The 14,187-nt window shown below is 39.9% G+C and overlaps 1 protein-coding gene across 2 annotated transcripts in view; it reads right to left on the bottom strand.

Annotated features, from left to right (window-relative positions):
• Window positions 1-11,872: 11,872 nt before the first annotated feature.
• Window positions 11,873-14,187, bottom strand: part of MTTP (microsomal triglyceride transfer protein) — a 56,426-nt gene continuing 54,111 nt past the window's right edge. For both annotated transcript variants that reach the window (XM_059922468.1, XM_059922469.1), the window contains one exon: window positions 11,873-13,242. In XM_059922468.1, coding sequence (XP_059778451.1) covers window positions 13,071-13,242 — 172 coding nt within the window. In that variant the 3' untranslated portion in view covers window positions 11,873-13,070. The remainder of the gene's footprint in view (window positions 13,243-14,187) is intronic.

Here is a 14,187-nt window from a genome sequence, read left to right as displayed (position 1 = left end):
TCTTATACAGAGCAATTTAACCACCTAACAAAGCCCTACTAAAGCAGATCCACTGCCCTATGTCCAGAACCATCGTTCTAGTTATTGCTGAGTAACAATCCACCCCAAAACTTAATGGCTTAAAAAACACAAAAATCATTTGTTTAACTTGTGAGTCTGCAATTTGGGCAGAGCTCGGCATGGACGTTTTGGCTCTGCTTCAGACAGCAGCGTGGCTTCCAGGGAGAATCTCCTCACGTGACTAGAGAGCTGATGATAGCTATCAGCCGAGAGTTCAGTTGGAGCCAGCCAAGGGCCTCAGTTCCTCTTCGGCTGGGCCTCTCCTTGGGCTGCTTGGGCTTCCTCAGAACATGGTGGCTGGGTTCCAACAATGAGTATCCAAGAGACAGGAGCAGATGCTTGCCCATTTCTCACGGCCTAGTTCAGGAAGGGACACGGCATCATTTTTAGCGTACTCTATTTGACAAGCAATCCCAGAACCCAGATTCAGTGGGCAGGGACACAGCCGCAGCTCTCAATGGAAAGAGTGTCAAATAATTCGGAAACTTGTTTTAACCACCATCCTCATTAAGGAGTGTGTTTAAACAGATACTTTTTTTAAAAGGAATTTTTTAAGTTAGTTCTTAGATTACTGTAGTCGTCAAAGATTTTAGAAAAAATCTGGAATGAGAATGGTCTATACAAGATTTGTTGGGCATGCTTTGTGTGTGTGTTGGGAGTATGCTGGAATCTCAGAGGGCAGAATTTCACTGCTGTATTTCCAGCATGGAGGGAATCAATGTTGTTTAGGAATGAATGAATGCCTGCTATATGCCAGGTGCTCTGATTCATGAAGGGGTTCGGATTTCAGGAAGCCTTTAAACATGGTGAGAATGCCTGATACGCTGATGAAGCTCTCCAGTCTAAGCCTTGTCAAATGCACAGAGATTGAAAGAGGAAACTGGCCAGCGGCCACAAAGAGGAGATCCATGCCAGCGACCCAGCATGGGCCAGGCAGGGAGTGAAGAGGGCTAGGCGTGAAGAGACCCAGAAAACCAGCGCAACAGCGAGAGACTGAAAAAGAAAAAGCTCTTTAGTTGTGTAGGGGGCAGGGAGCTGCTGAAGGGCAATAAGGGGAGGGCTGTATGGAGAAGTAGCATGGACTAAACCCTTTGATAGCAAGTTTATCCAACAGAAGTGGTGTGAAAAGATAGTCATCAAAGACACAGCAAAAACGTATATATTTTTTTATGCTCCTTGAAGGTACAACCCAATCAACAGACTGTCCCTTGAGTGTAATCTTCCCTGAAGGCTTATATACCTTCAGTACTACTGGATAGAGAGGGAAAACAGGTTTTATTATACACATATGTATATTCCACACAAACACACATTAGATACAGTATTGCAGAATAACATTATTACGTATAATATGTGACATATTATATATCATTATAAAGAGAGAATTGTGAGATAATATATATTACCCCTAGCCTGTAGTTGTATTCAAGAAATATTAACTACTACAATATACCTCTCCATTATAACATTTCTGCTCCTGAAAAATTCAAGTTCATTCCTATACAGGTTGTTTAAAAATACTCAAACCATTATTGGGATACCTCCTGTTTATAAAAATAGTGAATGTTCTTTGAAGGATATTTAGAAAATGTTAAAATTTCTAAAAACTGAAAAGTAGGGAAAATTCTTAATCACTAAACAAAATGCCTCCAGAAATAAATACTTGCAAGTGTATTTGATACTTTACCTGCTATTTTGTAGTCTATTTTTTTCTTCATAAATTTATAAACCTACCTCCTTATCTTCCAGTATTCTTAAAGGAATGATTTTTAACAGCTATATCTTAAATTTCTTTATATGGCTGTATCATAACATGCTTAATCAATCTCATATTTTTAAGTACTTAGTTTTTATGGTTTGGGGCTATGAAAATAAATGCTGCAATGAACATCTTTGAACACAAATCTTTCCAAGCATCTCTGATGATTTCCTTGAGATAAAGTCCTCTGGGTAGAATTACTGAATAAAAGGACATAAACATTCTTAAAACTTTTCACACAGATGTCTCCCCACCATCCACCCCGAAACATGCAAACACCTCATTTAGAAACTTTATATTTTAGCACTTTTATAAAATTATCCTGACGATTGAGGGATGAGAAGCTCCTTGTGATTTGCTGAAATACATATTTCCCTGCCGAAAATACAAACTCTTACTTTCAACCTCTCAACAATCCCACCAAATACACACACACACACACACACACACACACACACACAGCCTGCAAACTTTAGGAGAGACCGGTGGTCCTCTTGTGACTTTAAGTGTCTTCCTTTTTCTCAAGAGCAAGGCTCTCAAAGTGTGGCCGCTATCAACAGTGTGCGCTTTACTTGGGAAACCTCACCTGTTTCAATGCAAATCCTCAGCACACTTCGGGCCAATTGAATACAAAATGGGGAGGAGGGACAGCAATCTGTGCTTTAACAAACCCTCCAGGTGATTCTTCTGCACACAATTTTGAGACCCACTGCTCTGGACCACAGGGCACTGGTAACCACCAGCTGACCTCTTTCTTGGAGGGAAGCCAGAAGGCTGAGGTCCTGAGCGGAGAACTATGCACTTCACCCATCACGTTCCTGTGCTCATCCCCAGAGAGATATTCCCTTCCCCATCCTCATTTTCCTCGATGATTTTTTTAAATTAATTAATGTATTTATTTATTTATTTTTGGCTGTGTTGGGTCTTCGTTTCTGTGCGAGGGCTTTCTCTAGTTGCGGCAAGCGGGGGCCACTCTTCATCGCGGTGCGCGGGCCTCTCACTATCATGGCCTCTCTTGTTGCGGAGCACAGGCTCCAGACGCGCGGGCTCAGTAGTTGTGGCTCACGGGCCTAGTTGCTCCGCGGCATGAGGGATCTTCCCAGACCAGGGTTCGAACCCGTGTCCCCTGCATTAGCAGGCAGATTCTCAACCATCGCGCCACCAGGGAAGCCCCCCTCGATGATTTTTTTAACAATAAATGCCTGTTTCAGGGTTTTGGGGAACATTAAAAAAAATAGTGCTTAAGAAATAAAGCAAAGGTACACATACAAACATACACAAAAACAAGAAAAGCAAAAACTAGTGTCTTTGGGCTGCTTTTTTTGAAATAACAAAACATTGTAAACAATTTCAATACCTATAAATAAGAGAATAGGTAAATAAAATGAGGCTTATTAGTACAGTGGAACAGAATGATGTCATTTAATGAATGAATGGGAACCACCTGCATCTGCATGAATAAATCTGAGGAGCAATGCTGAGGGACAAAATCAAGTTGCAAAATGACAGGTGCAGTGTGATACCTTTTATATAAACTCCCAAGTATATCAAACAAAAATGTCTATTTTATGACTACACAGAAACTTCCTAAGAACCAAAAGTCTGGATAGAAAGATACTTACCAACTTGAGGAGAGCGGCTAGTTCTATGGAGGGAGGAAGGGAGATCAGGGAAAGACAAAAAAGGGGCTTTAACTATACCTGTCTATTTTTTAAAAATATCTGAAGTCAAGAAGGACTTCTCTGTTGGTGCAGTGGTTAAGAATCAAGGGACCACAACAAGCTCAGTAGTTGTGGTTTTCAAGCTCTAGAGCGCAGGCTCAGTAGTTGTGGTGCATGGGCTTAGTTGCTCCGTGGAATGTGGGATCTTCCTGGACCAGGGCTCGAACCCGTGCCCCCCTGCATTGGCAGGCGGATTCTTAACCACTGCACCATCAGGGAAGTGCCAAATCTGGATCTTAAATGCATAGATGTTTCGCCCTCTATTTTCCATCTGAAGTATTTTGTAATTAAGAAAAATATTTTATAAAAAAAATTGTGTTTTGACCAGGAGCTTTTGTGAAATCATGTTTATTTTATTAAATTGCTTATCATAAAAAAAGAAATATTGCTTTTCTTCCTTTTTGGCAAAGTTAATCTAGCCCTTATTGTTTGTTCCTTTATTTTTTTCTGTTGAGGAAAACGTTAGAACACTGGGCCGTGAGGGACATTGCTTCACTATGGAGGCTCTGACAGACAGCAGGCTCTGTCTGCCTCAGATGTCTCCTTGGCCACTCTGAAGGCAGTTGGAGCATCCTGAAAGTTACAAACGTACTGACATCCCTGGGGAATAGCTCAGTAGTTACTGAACACCGGCTGTGCTATGTGAAGGATACTAAGGACAGATACGTGGCCCTGAGCTTGAGAAGCTCACCCTTCATTTGGGAAAATAGGATATTTACATAATAAAAGAACATTTTAATGACATAAGGAAAGAGAGAAGGGCAGGTTGGTATGGTTAATTCACAAGCGGTGGTATATGTAATAAGTGTACCTGGGAAGCAGGTGGCTCAGTGGCTGGCGGTTTCTATGCATAGGAAGTGCAGCGGAAGCTGGGCTTGGGAAGATTCATTTGGGCAGAAGGACAGGTGGAAGGATGAGAGCCAAGGAACCGGAACAGCCGAATGTTGGTGTGTTTGGAGAGTGCACGTGGCAGGAACAGGAGGGGTGCTGTTCGTGAAGACTAGTGCACGTGAGGCTGGAATAAAATGTCAAACTTGAGTGGGGAGAAGAAATTGACTTCCAGGCTTAGGAGCTTACACTGGATCCCGGGTAGGTAGCATAGTACAACGGTTACATGCTTAAACTCTAGAGGGAGACTCCAGGGTTAAACCCTGACTCTGCTCTCCACCAGCTGTGCGATCTTAAACAAGTCACTGAATATCTCTGTTCTTCAGTTCTCCATACACAAAAGGTGTATAATAACAGTTTCTACCTTATAGGGTTGTTTTGAGAATGAAACAATTGGATACCTATGAAGTGCCTAGAGCAGTACATGTCACCTAACAGGTGTAATATAAAATGTTGAGTAATAAGGGTAGAGGGAGACTGTGGAAAGCTTTGGTTAAGCACAAATAATTCTAATTTTTAGGAATTGTCTTCTCATCCCATAAGTGTTTTGTATTCACCAAGGCCCCTCATATTTTATTAAAGAGCTGATGACTTCTTCCCTAATTGGGGAATATGTTAGAACGTGTCCACTCTTAAGCATCTCTTTGTTTCTCAATAATATGATTCATCTCACACTGAAATCTTACTCACGACTGTGTTTACATGGTTGATCTTCAGGCAGATTGAGTGGAAGAAGTATAAAAAAGTGGGGATAGGTACCTCAAAACAGAATGAAGGTGACTCACTTTCACCAACAAAAGAATCAGGTAATTTAAACCTAAAGCCTATTCTGAAAAGAGAACATCCAAACTTTTACATGTAATCCTAGAAGATTATGGCAGGAATCTTTCTAGTAAAAATAGAAGGATGAAAATAGCATACAGGTTTATGTGATGTTCCAAGTCAACTGTGAATAAATTAAACTTTTATTAATAGGAGGGTAGCAAAGGATTACTAACTCATTCTAGCTTAACTGTAATCCCGTTATGGAAGGTAAATGATTACCTAATGTACCTCCAATGGTGGACTTTTTATTGATATCAATTTTTATGTTCTTCTCTAATCTCATCAAATAGCATATGCAATTGTGCGGTAGGCTCTCTGAGAATGTGAACTGTCTGCACACTCAAGCTGAAGACAAACAGACCTGACTCCATTTGGGGGTCTGAGATGTCCTGGAGAGTAAAGGAAGCGGATGCACAAAGAAGCCAATTCTGGTGAAGCGGTAGATGAAGAGAGGTAAAGAAATCATATGGCCTCCTTCAAATTTCACCTCCTTGATGATTTTTTCTTTATCTTTCTCCTCTTTATGCTCTCTTAGGATTGTGAACACGTTTCTTTTACAACATTTATTCATTGTACTAAAATTATTTGTAGTTGTATTGTTTTCCCTAATTCACTGAGTTTCTTGAGTTGAGGCAACCCATCTAAATTTTTTTAACCTAGTACATTTCTTGACCCTAATAGACTCTCCACGTTGTAAGATGATTAATTAAAGAAATTAATAAATTGTAGAGGAGAACCCGTCATATAAACTGGGGCTAGATTTCTTCCATTTTCTCCTCCAAACCCCTCTCTACCCTTTCCATCTTTGTCGATAGTCTGGGTTCATAGAAACTCTTGCCCTCTGCCTTGTGGCTGGTCTCAGCCAGTGGGTACCATAGGCAGGAGATCCAAGGGAGAAAAGAAAGTGAAGTCAGGATGTTTGTTTCCCTGGTTCCATCCGGTGGAGGTGGTGAGGGCTGCTTGTGTGCCTTAATCCAAGGCCATAGGTCCACATGGCTTAGGCTCTTTGGGTTCCAGTGATCTCCCTTGACCTTTCCTGCTCCCTGTTGTTATGAGCCTGGAGGTGCTGTATCACCCTTGAGGTTTCCTTATATCCTGCCCTTATCTTTCTAAGGTTTATTAAGCTCTTCTCAAGTTACCCAGTTTGGATGTGCCATCAGTTTTATGCAGTGACCCTGTTTCCTACAGGGATCCTGACAGAGAAAAAGAAAGTGACAGTGAGGGTGAAGGTGACTAAGAATACGCAGAAGTTTAGACACAGAGATGATATCCTGCTCAAGTCCTGAAGAAGGATAATGAGTGAGTTGAGATGCAATCTTCTTCCCATATTTTCTTCGTTCTCAAAAATGTTGTACATGTCACTTATGATATGGAGTCCTTCTTACTATTTTCTAGAAGAACTTTCTACTGAAACCTGCTTATTTTAAGGCTGAATTTTTGATTCATTCCATGCTTCCTCATGGAAATACTTATTCATTTTTCTTGGTAATTATCACATTCACAGAGAACAAAGGCAAAGGAATTTGGTAAAGAAAGGATTGGTGAAATCTGAAGTCAATTTAGGCAAGTAGAGAAACGGATGAAAGTCATGTTTTTACAAAATATGAGAATAATCTTACAATGTGAAAGTAGTGTTTTCATGATAAGCAAATAAATAAGTCTGGTAATCTTCCTAAAACCCATTTTCCTCATGGATGAAAGTCCAGAAAATAGATTCACTCCGTGGAGTAGTCATAACGTAACACATTGTTTTTTGTCAGGAGTTCTATCGGACCACATATTGAAAGTGAATATTAGTGAACACTTATTAAGTTCTTGCTGTGTACCAGGCACTGGCGCATAACCTCACCTCATCCTCACAACAACCCATGAGGAGAGGCTCATTTCACAGATGTGAAAGCCAAGAGGCTTGGCAGTTTATATAGCAGGACTATGTGGAAGAGGTGAGATTTCAGATATACAGGAGTGTCTTACTCAGAATCGCCCTCACTACTGTCCTCTCCTGCTTCCCACTTTCCTGGATGCTGCATGGGAGAGGTTCAGATATCCCAGCCATACTGCACCAAGCCCTGAGAGTTAGAGAAGCATGACCACTGTGCTGTCTGACTAGTTGGAAGGTAGAGGTAGAAAGAACACATAAACAAGCCCCATTTTATTGAAACCGATCATTGGTAAATAAGAACATTGTGCACCACATCTCTCACATTAAAAACAACATTGATGAAAGTGGAAAATAACATTTATCAAATGCTACTGTGTGCTCAACACTATACTTTACATGCATTATCTCAGTGAATCCTTAAACCAACCCAGTGAAATAGGGATTATCATACCTATTTTAGAGATGACAGATAGAGTCATATACCCAAAATCATTCAACCAATAAGTAGTAGAACTGGAATTCCAAGCCAGGCCCCCCTGCCCCACTCCCCTGCTGGACCCACTGTCTCAGCTGACAACCAAATTAATGCAGAAGAAGCAACAAAGCTGTGATCAGTCTGAGTCTGGAACAGACTCTTAATGTCGGGATAGACATCTCGAATTCTGTTCCTCCTCCCTGTACAGGAGTGCATTTAGGCTATTTTGAATGTGTTTTAAGGTTTCAAATAAGTTTTTTTTTTTTTTTTTAAATTATTTATTTATTTAATTATTTATTTTTTGGGCTGTGTTGGGTCTCCGTTTCTGTGCGAGGGCTTCCTCTAGCTGTGGCAAGTGGGGGCCACTCTTCATCGCGGTGCGCGGACCTCTCACTGTCGCGGCCTCTCTTGTTGCGGAGCACAGGCTCCAGACGCGCAGGCTCAGTAGTTGTGGCTCACAGGCCTAGTTGCTCCGTGGCATGTGGGATCTTCCCAGACCAGGGCTCGAACCCGTGTCCCCTGCATTAGCAGGCAGATTCTCAACCACTGCGCCACCAGGGAAGCCCCAAATAAGTTTTTATGAATTTTAAAATATATTACTTAGTGAAAATAGAACCAGATCATTGCCAAGTGATTTGAGCCTTCCTTTCAGGTTTGGGGGTTATTATTATCCCTCATTACTATCACCCTCACCACCATCTTCACTAGCACCATCATCTTGGCTATGTCCACACTTACCACTTCCATTCAACCTTCAACCTCCGAGTTCGAACCAGGGCAATTAAGAAATAAAAAGAAATTAAAGATATTCAGATTGGAAAGGAAAAAGTAAAACAATCTCTATTTACAGTTGATGTGATCTTTTATATGGAAAATCCTTCTATCATAAGATATTAGAATAAGTGAGTTCAGCAGGGTTGCAGGGTACATGATCAAATACAAAAAAAAATAGTATTTCTATATACTTGCAATGAACAATCTGAAACTGAAAGTAAGAAAACGATTCCATTTATAATAGCATCAAAAATAATAAAACACTTGGAATAAATTTAACAAAAGAAGTGCAAAACTTATACTCTAAAAATTACAAAATGTTGAGAGAAATTTTAAAAGATTTAAGTAAGTGGAAGGGTGTCTCACATTCATGGGTCAGGAGACTTAATATGGTTAATATGGTAATAGTTCTGAAACTGATGCACAGGTTGAATATAATCCTTGTCAGAATCCCAGCTGGCTTTGTAGAAAGTGACAAGCTGATCCTAAAATTCATATGGTAACTCAGGAGACTCAGGATAGCCACAACAATCTTGAAAAAGAACAAAGTAGGTAGACTCACAAGTCCCAATTTCAAAACTTACTACAAAGCAACAACAATCAAGAGAGTGGAGTACTGGGATAAAGATAACATGCAGATTAATGGAATAAAACTGACAATCCAGAAATGAGCATTTACATTTATAGTCAACTGATTTTCAACAAAGGTGCCAAGACAATTTAGTGGGGAAAAAATCATCTTTCAACAAATGCTGCTGGGACAGCCAGGTATCCTCATACAAAAGAATGAATTTGGGCCCCTACCACACATCATATAAAAAGATTAACTCAATATAGACCAAATACTTAACTTAAAGCTAAAACTATGAAACTATTAGAAGAAAACATAGGGGTAAATCTTTGTGACCTTGGATTTGGCAGTGGTTGCTTGGATATGACCAAAAGTACAAGCAACAAAAGAAAAAATAGATTACTTGGATTTCACCAAAATTTAAAACTCTTGTGCTTCAGAGGACATTATCAAGAAAGTGAAAAGACATCGCACAGAATGAAAAAAAATATTCGCAAATCATATATCTGATAAGGGACTTACACCCCAAGTATATAAGGAACCCTTACCACTCAATAATAAAAACAAATAATACAATTTTTAAAAGGGCAAAGGATCTGAAGAAACATTTCTCCAAAAAAGATGTAATAATATGTAATGGCTAATAAGTACATTGAAGGATGCTCAACGTCATTAGTCATCAGGGAAATGCAGATCAAAACCATAGTGAGATACAACTTCACATCCACTAGGCTGGTTATAATCAAAAAGAAAGATAATAAAATTGTAGTTGAGGATGTGGAGACATCAGAACCCTCATATACTGCTGATGGGAGTATAAAATGGTGTAGTCACTTCAGAAAACAACCTGGCAATTCTTAAACAGCTAAACATAAAGTTGCCATTTGACCCAGCAATCCTACTCCTGGGTATATACCCAAGAGAAATGAAAGCATATGTCCACACAAAAATTTGTACACAAAAGTTCATAACAGAATTATTCATAATAGCCAAAGGTGAAAACTACCCAAATGTCCATCAGCTGGACCCTTGGCAAAGAAAAATGTCAAGACCTGTGAGTGTACAAGGACTTCTGTTGCTGTCAGAGAAAGAGACCTAGAACTACAGAGAAAGGGCAATGACTCTCAGAACTTTGTAGCATAGCTTAAAGCTTTGTAGCCACTGTTCCAGGCTTGTCATTTTCATAACTACTATTTGTATTCTTTTAGCAGCAAATTTAAAAAACCCAAACAATCTGGGAAATATAATGGATTCAGAGAGCAGATTCTGGGGTAAGACTGCTTATATTTGAATTCTAGTTTTACCATTTCCTAGCTGAGAAAAGGTCTCCTGTGGGGTAAGTTAAATGTCTTCTGTGCCCTGGTTTCTCCATCTGTAATTGTGCTGTCCAATTCAGTAGCCATTAGCCATATGTGGCTATTGAACACTTGAAATGAGCTAATCCAAATTGAGATGTGCTATAGGTGCAAATTATATATCACATTTCCAAGACCTAATCCTCTCCCCCAAAATAGAATATCCCATTTGATATGATAATACTTTGGATATAGTGGGTTAAAAATAAATTATTAAAGTTCATGTCACCTGTTTCTGTTTACTTTTTGAATATGGCCACTAGCAATTTAAAGTTGCTTATGTTTATATTTATTAACATTTATATTACAAACCTACATTTGTATTTATGGTTATTTTTAAGCAGGTTTATATTTATAAACAGAAGTCAAAATTATCTGTGTTTACATTATATTTCTATTGGACAGTGCCAGTCTACAACATGGACATAATAACGCTCCCCGTTAAATGTGGTGGTTGTGAAAGTTAAATAATTTTTAATATACTTAAAATGCTTAAAAATACCTGACCCTTACAAGCGCTAAATAAGTGTTAGCTTTAAAAATGTATTTGAAGGTGGTCAGGTTCAAAGAAGCAGAGAGCAACTTGCCATGGGCAGTGCCTCTGTGAGAGACAGGGCATGACAGTAGCGCTTTGTAGAAGACCAGCGAGGCTAAATCCTTCAGGTCTGCAAGAAGAGGCTGACTGAGCACAGGGGCTCATGCCATAGGGTCGTGCAGTTCCCACACAGCCATCTCTGCAAAAGTCAGCCGTCTGGACACTGGTGTTTGAAACAGGTCAACACCTGTTGAAGAGGTCAACAATAAGGATGCCAGGTAAGCCTTTCTGGCTCCAATATGTCATATAAAATGTGAAATATCACCCTGCTCCTCTTAAATTTCTGTCTCATTTATCTAGAAAGGAGCTAATGTTTGTTCTATGCTTCAGGTTTCTTTTTTCTTTGGAGCACGTTAGAGTTGGTAAGTACCATCCATTCTCCAAATAAGTGGCCACATTCGACTCAGCCAGGCAGATAAGCAGTTGGGAAATAGCATAACAGTAATATCCAGGACACTGCACTCATCACTCTTAAGGAAGCTATTATTTTACGTAATAAGTTATTATCACAGAAGCAGCTGTGATTTACTAAGTGTCACATGGATGAGGTTCCTTAGCCCACAGCATCTTCAGCTCAGTGCCCTGGATCAACTTGCTTTTGCTGCAGCATGAGTATCTCTACAGAACACTTCCTCCAAGGCCAATGCCACCACCACCAAGAGGACTCCCGAAACCCTCCTGTTTTTATTCCTTTTTCTCTTCTCAATAACATAACAATACATGTGCAGGTCCAGAGTTTTATAAAAACTGGGCTTAGAGCTTGTTTTTAAGCTTGCTGGTCCTTAAGAGCTTCTGACTGCTTCTGCTGCTATTTTCAATAGCGTATTTTCCAAAGGGTTCTGACCACCTATTAGAGCATCTGGTCTGTTCTATAGAGCTTCAGAGGCTTAGCTGTATATGTGTCTGGGCTCAGAAAGTGGCAGGAACATAGAAATATGGTGCTCGAAGTAATGGAAGACAAAAGCAATTCAATAGGAATTCCACATATTTATTTCATCACACATCATTTTAAATTTACAACTAGTGGCGGGCTAGCTAAACTTCCCGTGTGTGTGTGTGTGTGTGTGCGTGTGTGTGTGTGTGTGTGTGTGTGTGTGTGTAACGGACAAGTGAGCACCTGTTATCTGTTTTGGGCCTGTCGCTATCAAAACATGTATCTGTTTTATTAGTAAATATTTGAAAATGGTTAACATGGCTCTTTTAATTTGTACAAATAGAGACACTCTTTTCTTGGTTTCATTTTTTAGAAGTCCAAATCCATCAGGTTCTCAAAGCATTATTGAATTCTCTCAGCCATTCTGGCTTTTGTAGACTGCAGTCCAACAGACTGGAACTTCCACCACAAAACAATTGAGTGAAAAATAAAATGATGAACATTTGGGGATGTCCCTTATAAAGGACAGTGGACCACATTATAGTCTCAAAGAGATAAAGCACAAGAAAAAATCAAATGGAGTTCCTGATATTAATATTTCTAATTCTGATATGCTGAGTCCGACATTTTTGTAGGGCAGAAGGCAGAGGACTGATTAGCTTTCTTCTAGCGATCTGACTACATGGCCAACAGAAAGAAGAGACGGTACAGTTCATTCTGTGTGCCTCCTACCTCAATACTCAATACAACTAACAGAAGAGATAAATATTAATTCTTGAAGATGGCTGACAAAAGCCATTAAAGGTCTTATCCCTTTCCTCCATGCTCCCCCCTCCAAAAAAAAAAAAAGGTCTGTTTTTTCCTGATTGGGCATGTTTCGTAGAAAAAAGCTGTGTAAGGTTCTACCAAGGGCTTCATATACATTGATTGAAAATTGTTGAAACAAAATTGTGCTCTCCCGAATGTGTGTCTCTGTGTCTTGTTTTTTACAAACAACAGTTTCTTCTTAGGGCAGAACTATTTTCATAGTACTAAATGTGATTTGAGAGAGATACAATAAAACTAAGAATGCTACTAAAAGTGTCACATAGGTTGGCTCAAAATGACACTGTAGGTAGTACTGAATGATTCAGGCCCAAGCTTAATTATGTGAGGTTTTTCACTGCTTTTTACAAAACTCTTAAATACAGGTAAATATGTAAACACTGTGCTCCCAGAGGGCAAGTACTTAGGCAGGTCACATCGTATCCCTGCCGGGGAGATGGATTCCAGTGAAACAGCGCCATCAGGTTCAAAACCAACCGCTGGACCTACTCTCTGGTTGAGGAGGAAACACCGCCTTGCACATCTCAGAGTTCTCCTGGTGCAGCGGGAATTCAGATCCCGCTACTAGGCTTTCTTTTCTCTTCCGAGAGACATAACCTCTGCCTGTGGACAGCCTTTCATACTTTGTCTCAAATTGCCTGCATAAGAACAATAATAACAAAATTACACACATGTTAAAGTCACCCCACACCCGTCAGAGCCAAGTTATTGAGCGAACACTTGAAGCTTCTGTTTCAAAGCCATTTGAGAAAGGATGTGAGTACCAAAGACGACTAGCTTTCGTTCCCACGAATGGGGTGATTTTTTTCTTCGCATTTCTTTTTACACCAGCAGATACACTTCACATGCCTGGGATATGGGAGTGCTGCTACTCATTCTTCTGGAATGAAGGACCAAATGTCTCTCAGCTTTCTGCAGATGCTGCTAAGCTTTGTAGGCCTTGCTATGTCCCCCACCCTCATTCCAGGAGCCCCACCTTTGGAGTATTCCCCTTTTGAGAAAGGAGCAAATCCAACTGGATTTAAGCTGAGAATGCTGACAGGGAAAGAAACATCCCCAGAGCCCTGGCCCAAGTGAAATGTGGAACCTAACCAGTTAGCCTTGTGCCTGGGCTGCTGGTCACTGCATTTTGACCACTGGAAGGTTGATTTTCTAAAATGTATTAATGGAGGTTTATTCTAGACATGAGTTAATAAATTAGCAACAGCTTAATGTACTATAATCTACAGTCTTTTCTTCTGTAAAAACGTAACCTGCTCATATTTGTACTTACATCATCTAGTATTCCTTCAATGGATCATGAAATAAAAAAATAAATAAAGAAGGTGCTTAACTCTGGCCTACTTATCAAAGGAGATAATGTAAAACATGGCTCTCTGTTTTAAGTATACAGGTTCCCTTCATGGTTAAGCATGCATGTCAAGGCGACCTCTACACCCACTACAGAAAAGTCAGTGCTCCCTAGACCCGAAGCACCCTACTTCCTCACTATAGTATTATTACAATAATTGTTACAAAATTCAAAGGGCACAGTGTAAATGAAAAGCTCTGGAGTGGATAAGGTGTTGGGAAAACTACATGGA

The sequence above is a fragment of the Balaenoptera ricei genome, chromosome 5 (assembly GCF_028023285.1).
Source record: "Balaenoptera ricei isolate mBalRic1 chromosome 5, mBalRic1.hap2, whole genome shotgun sequence".
Taxonomy (NCBI): domain Eukaryota; kingdom Metazoa; phylum Chordata; class Mammalia; order Artiodactyla; family Balaenopteridae; genus Balaenoptera; species Balaenoptera ricei.
Note: the sequence above shows the minus strand (reverse complement) of the source record. Positions and strands in the feature narration are given on the sequence as shown.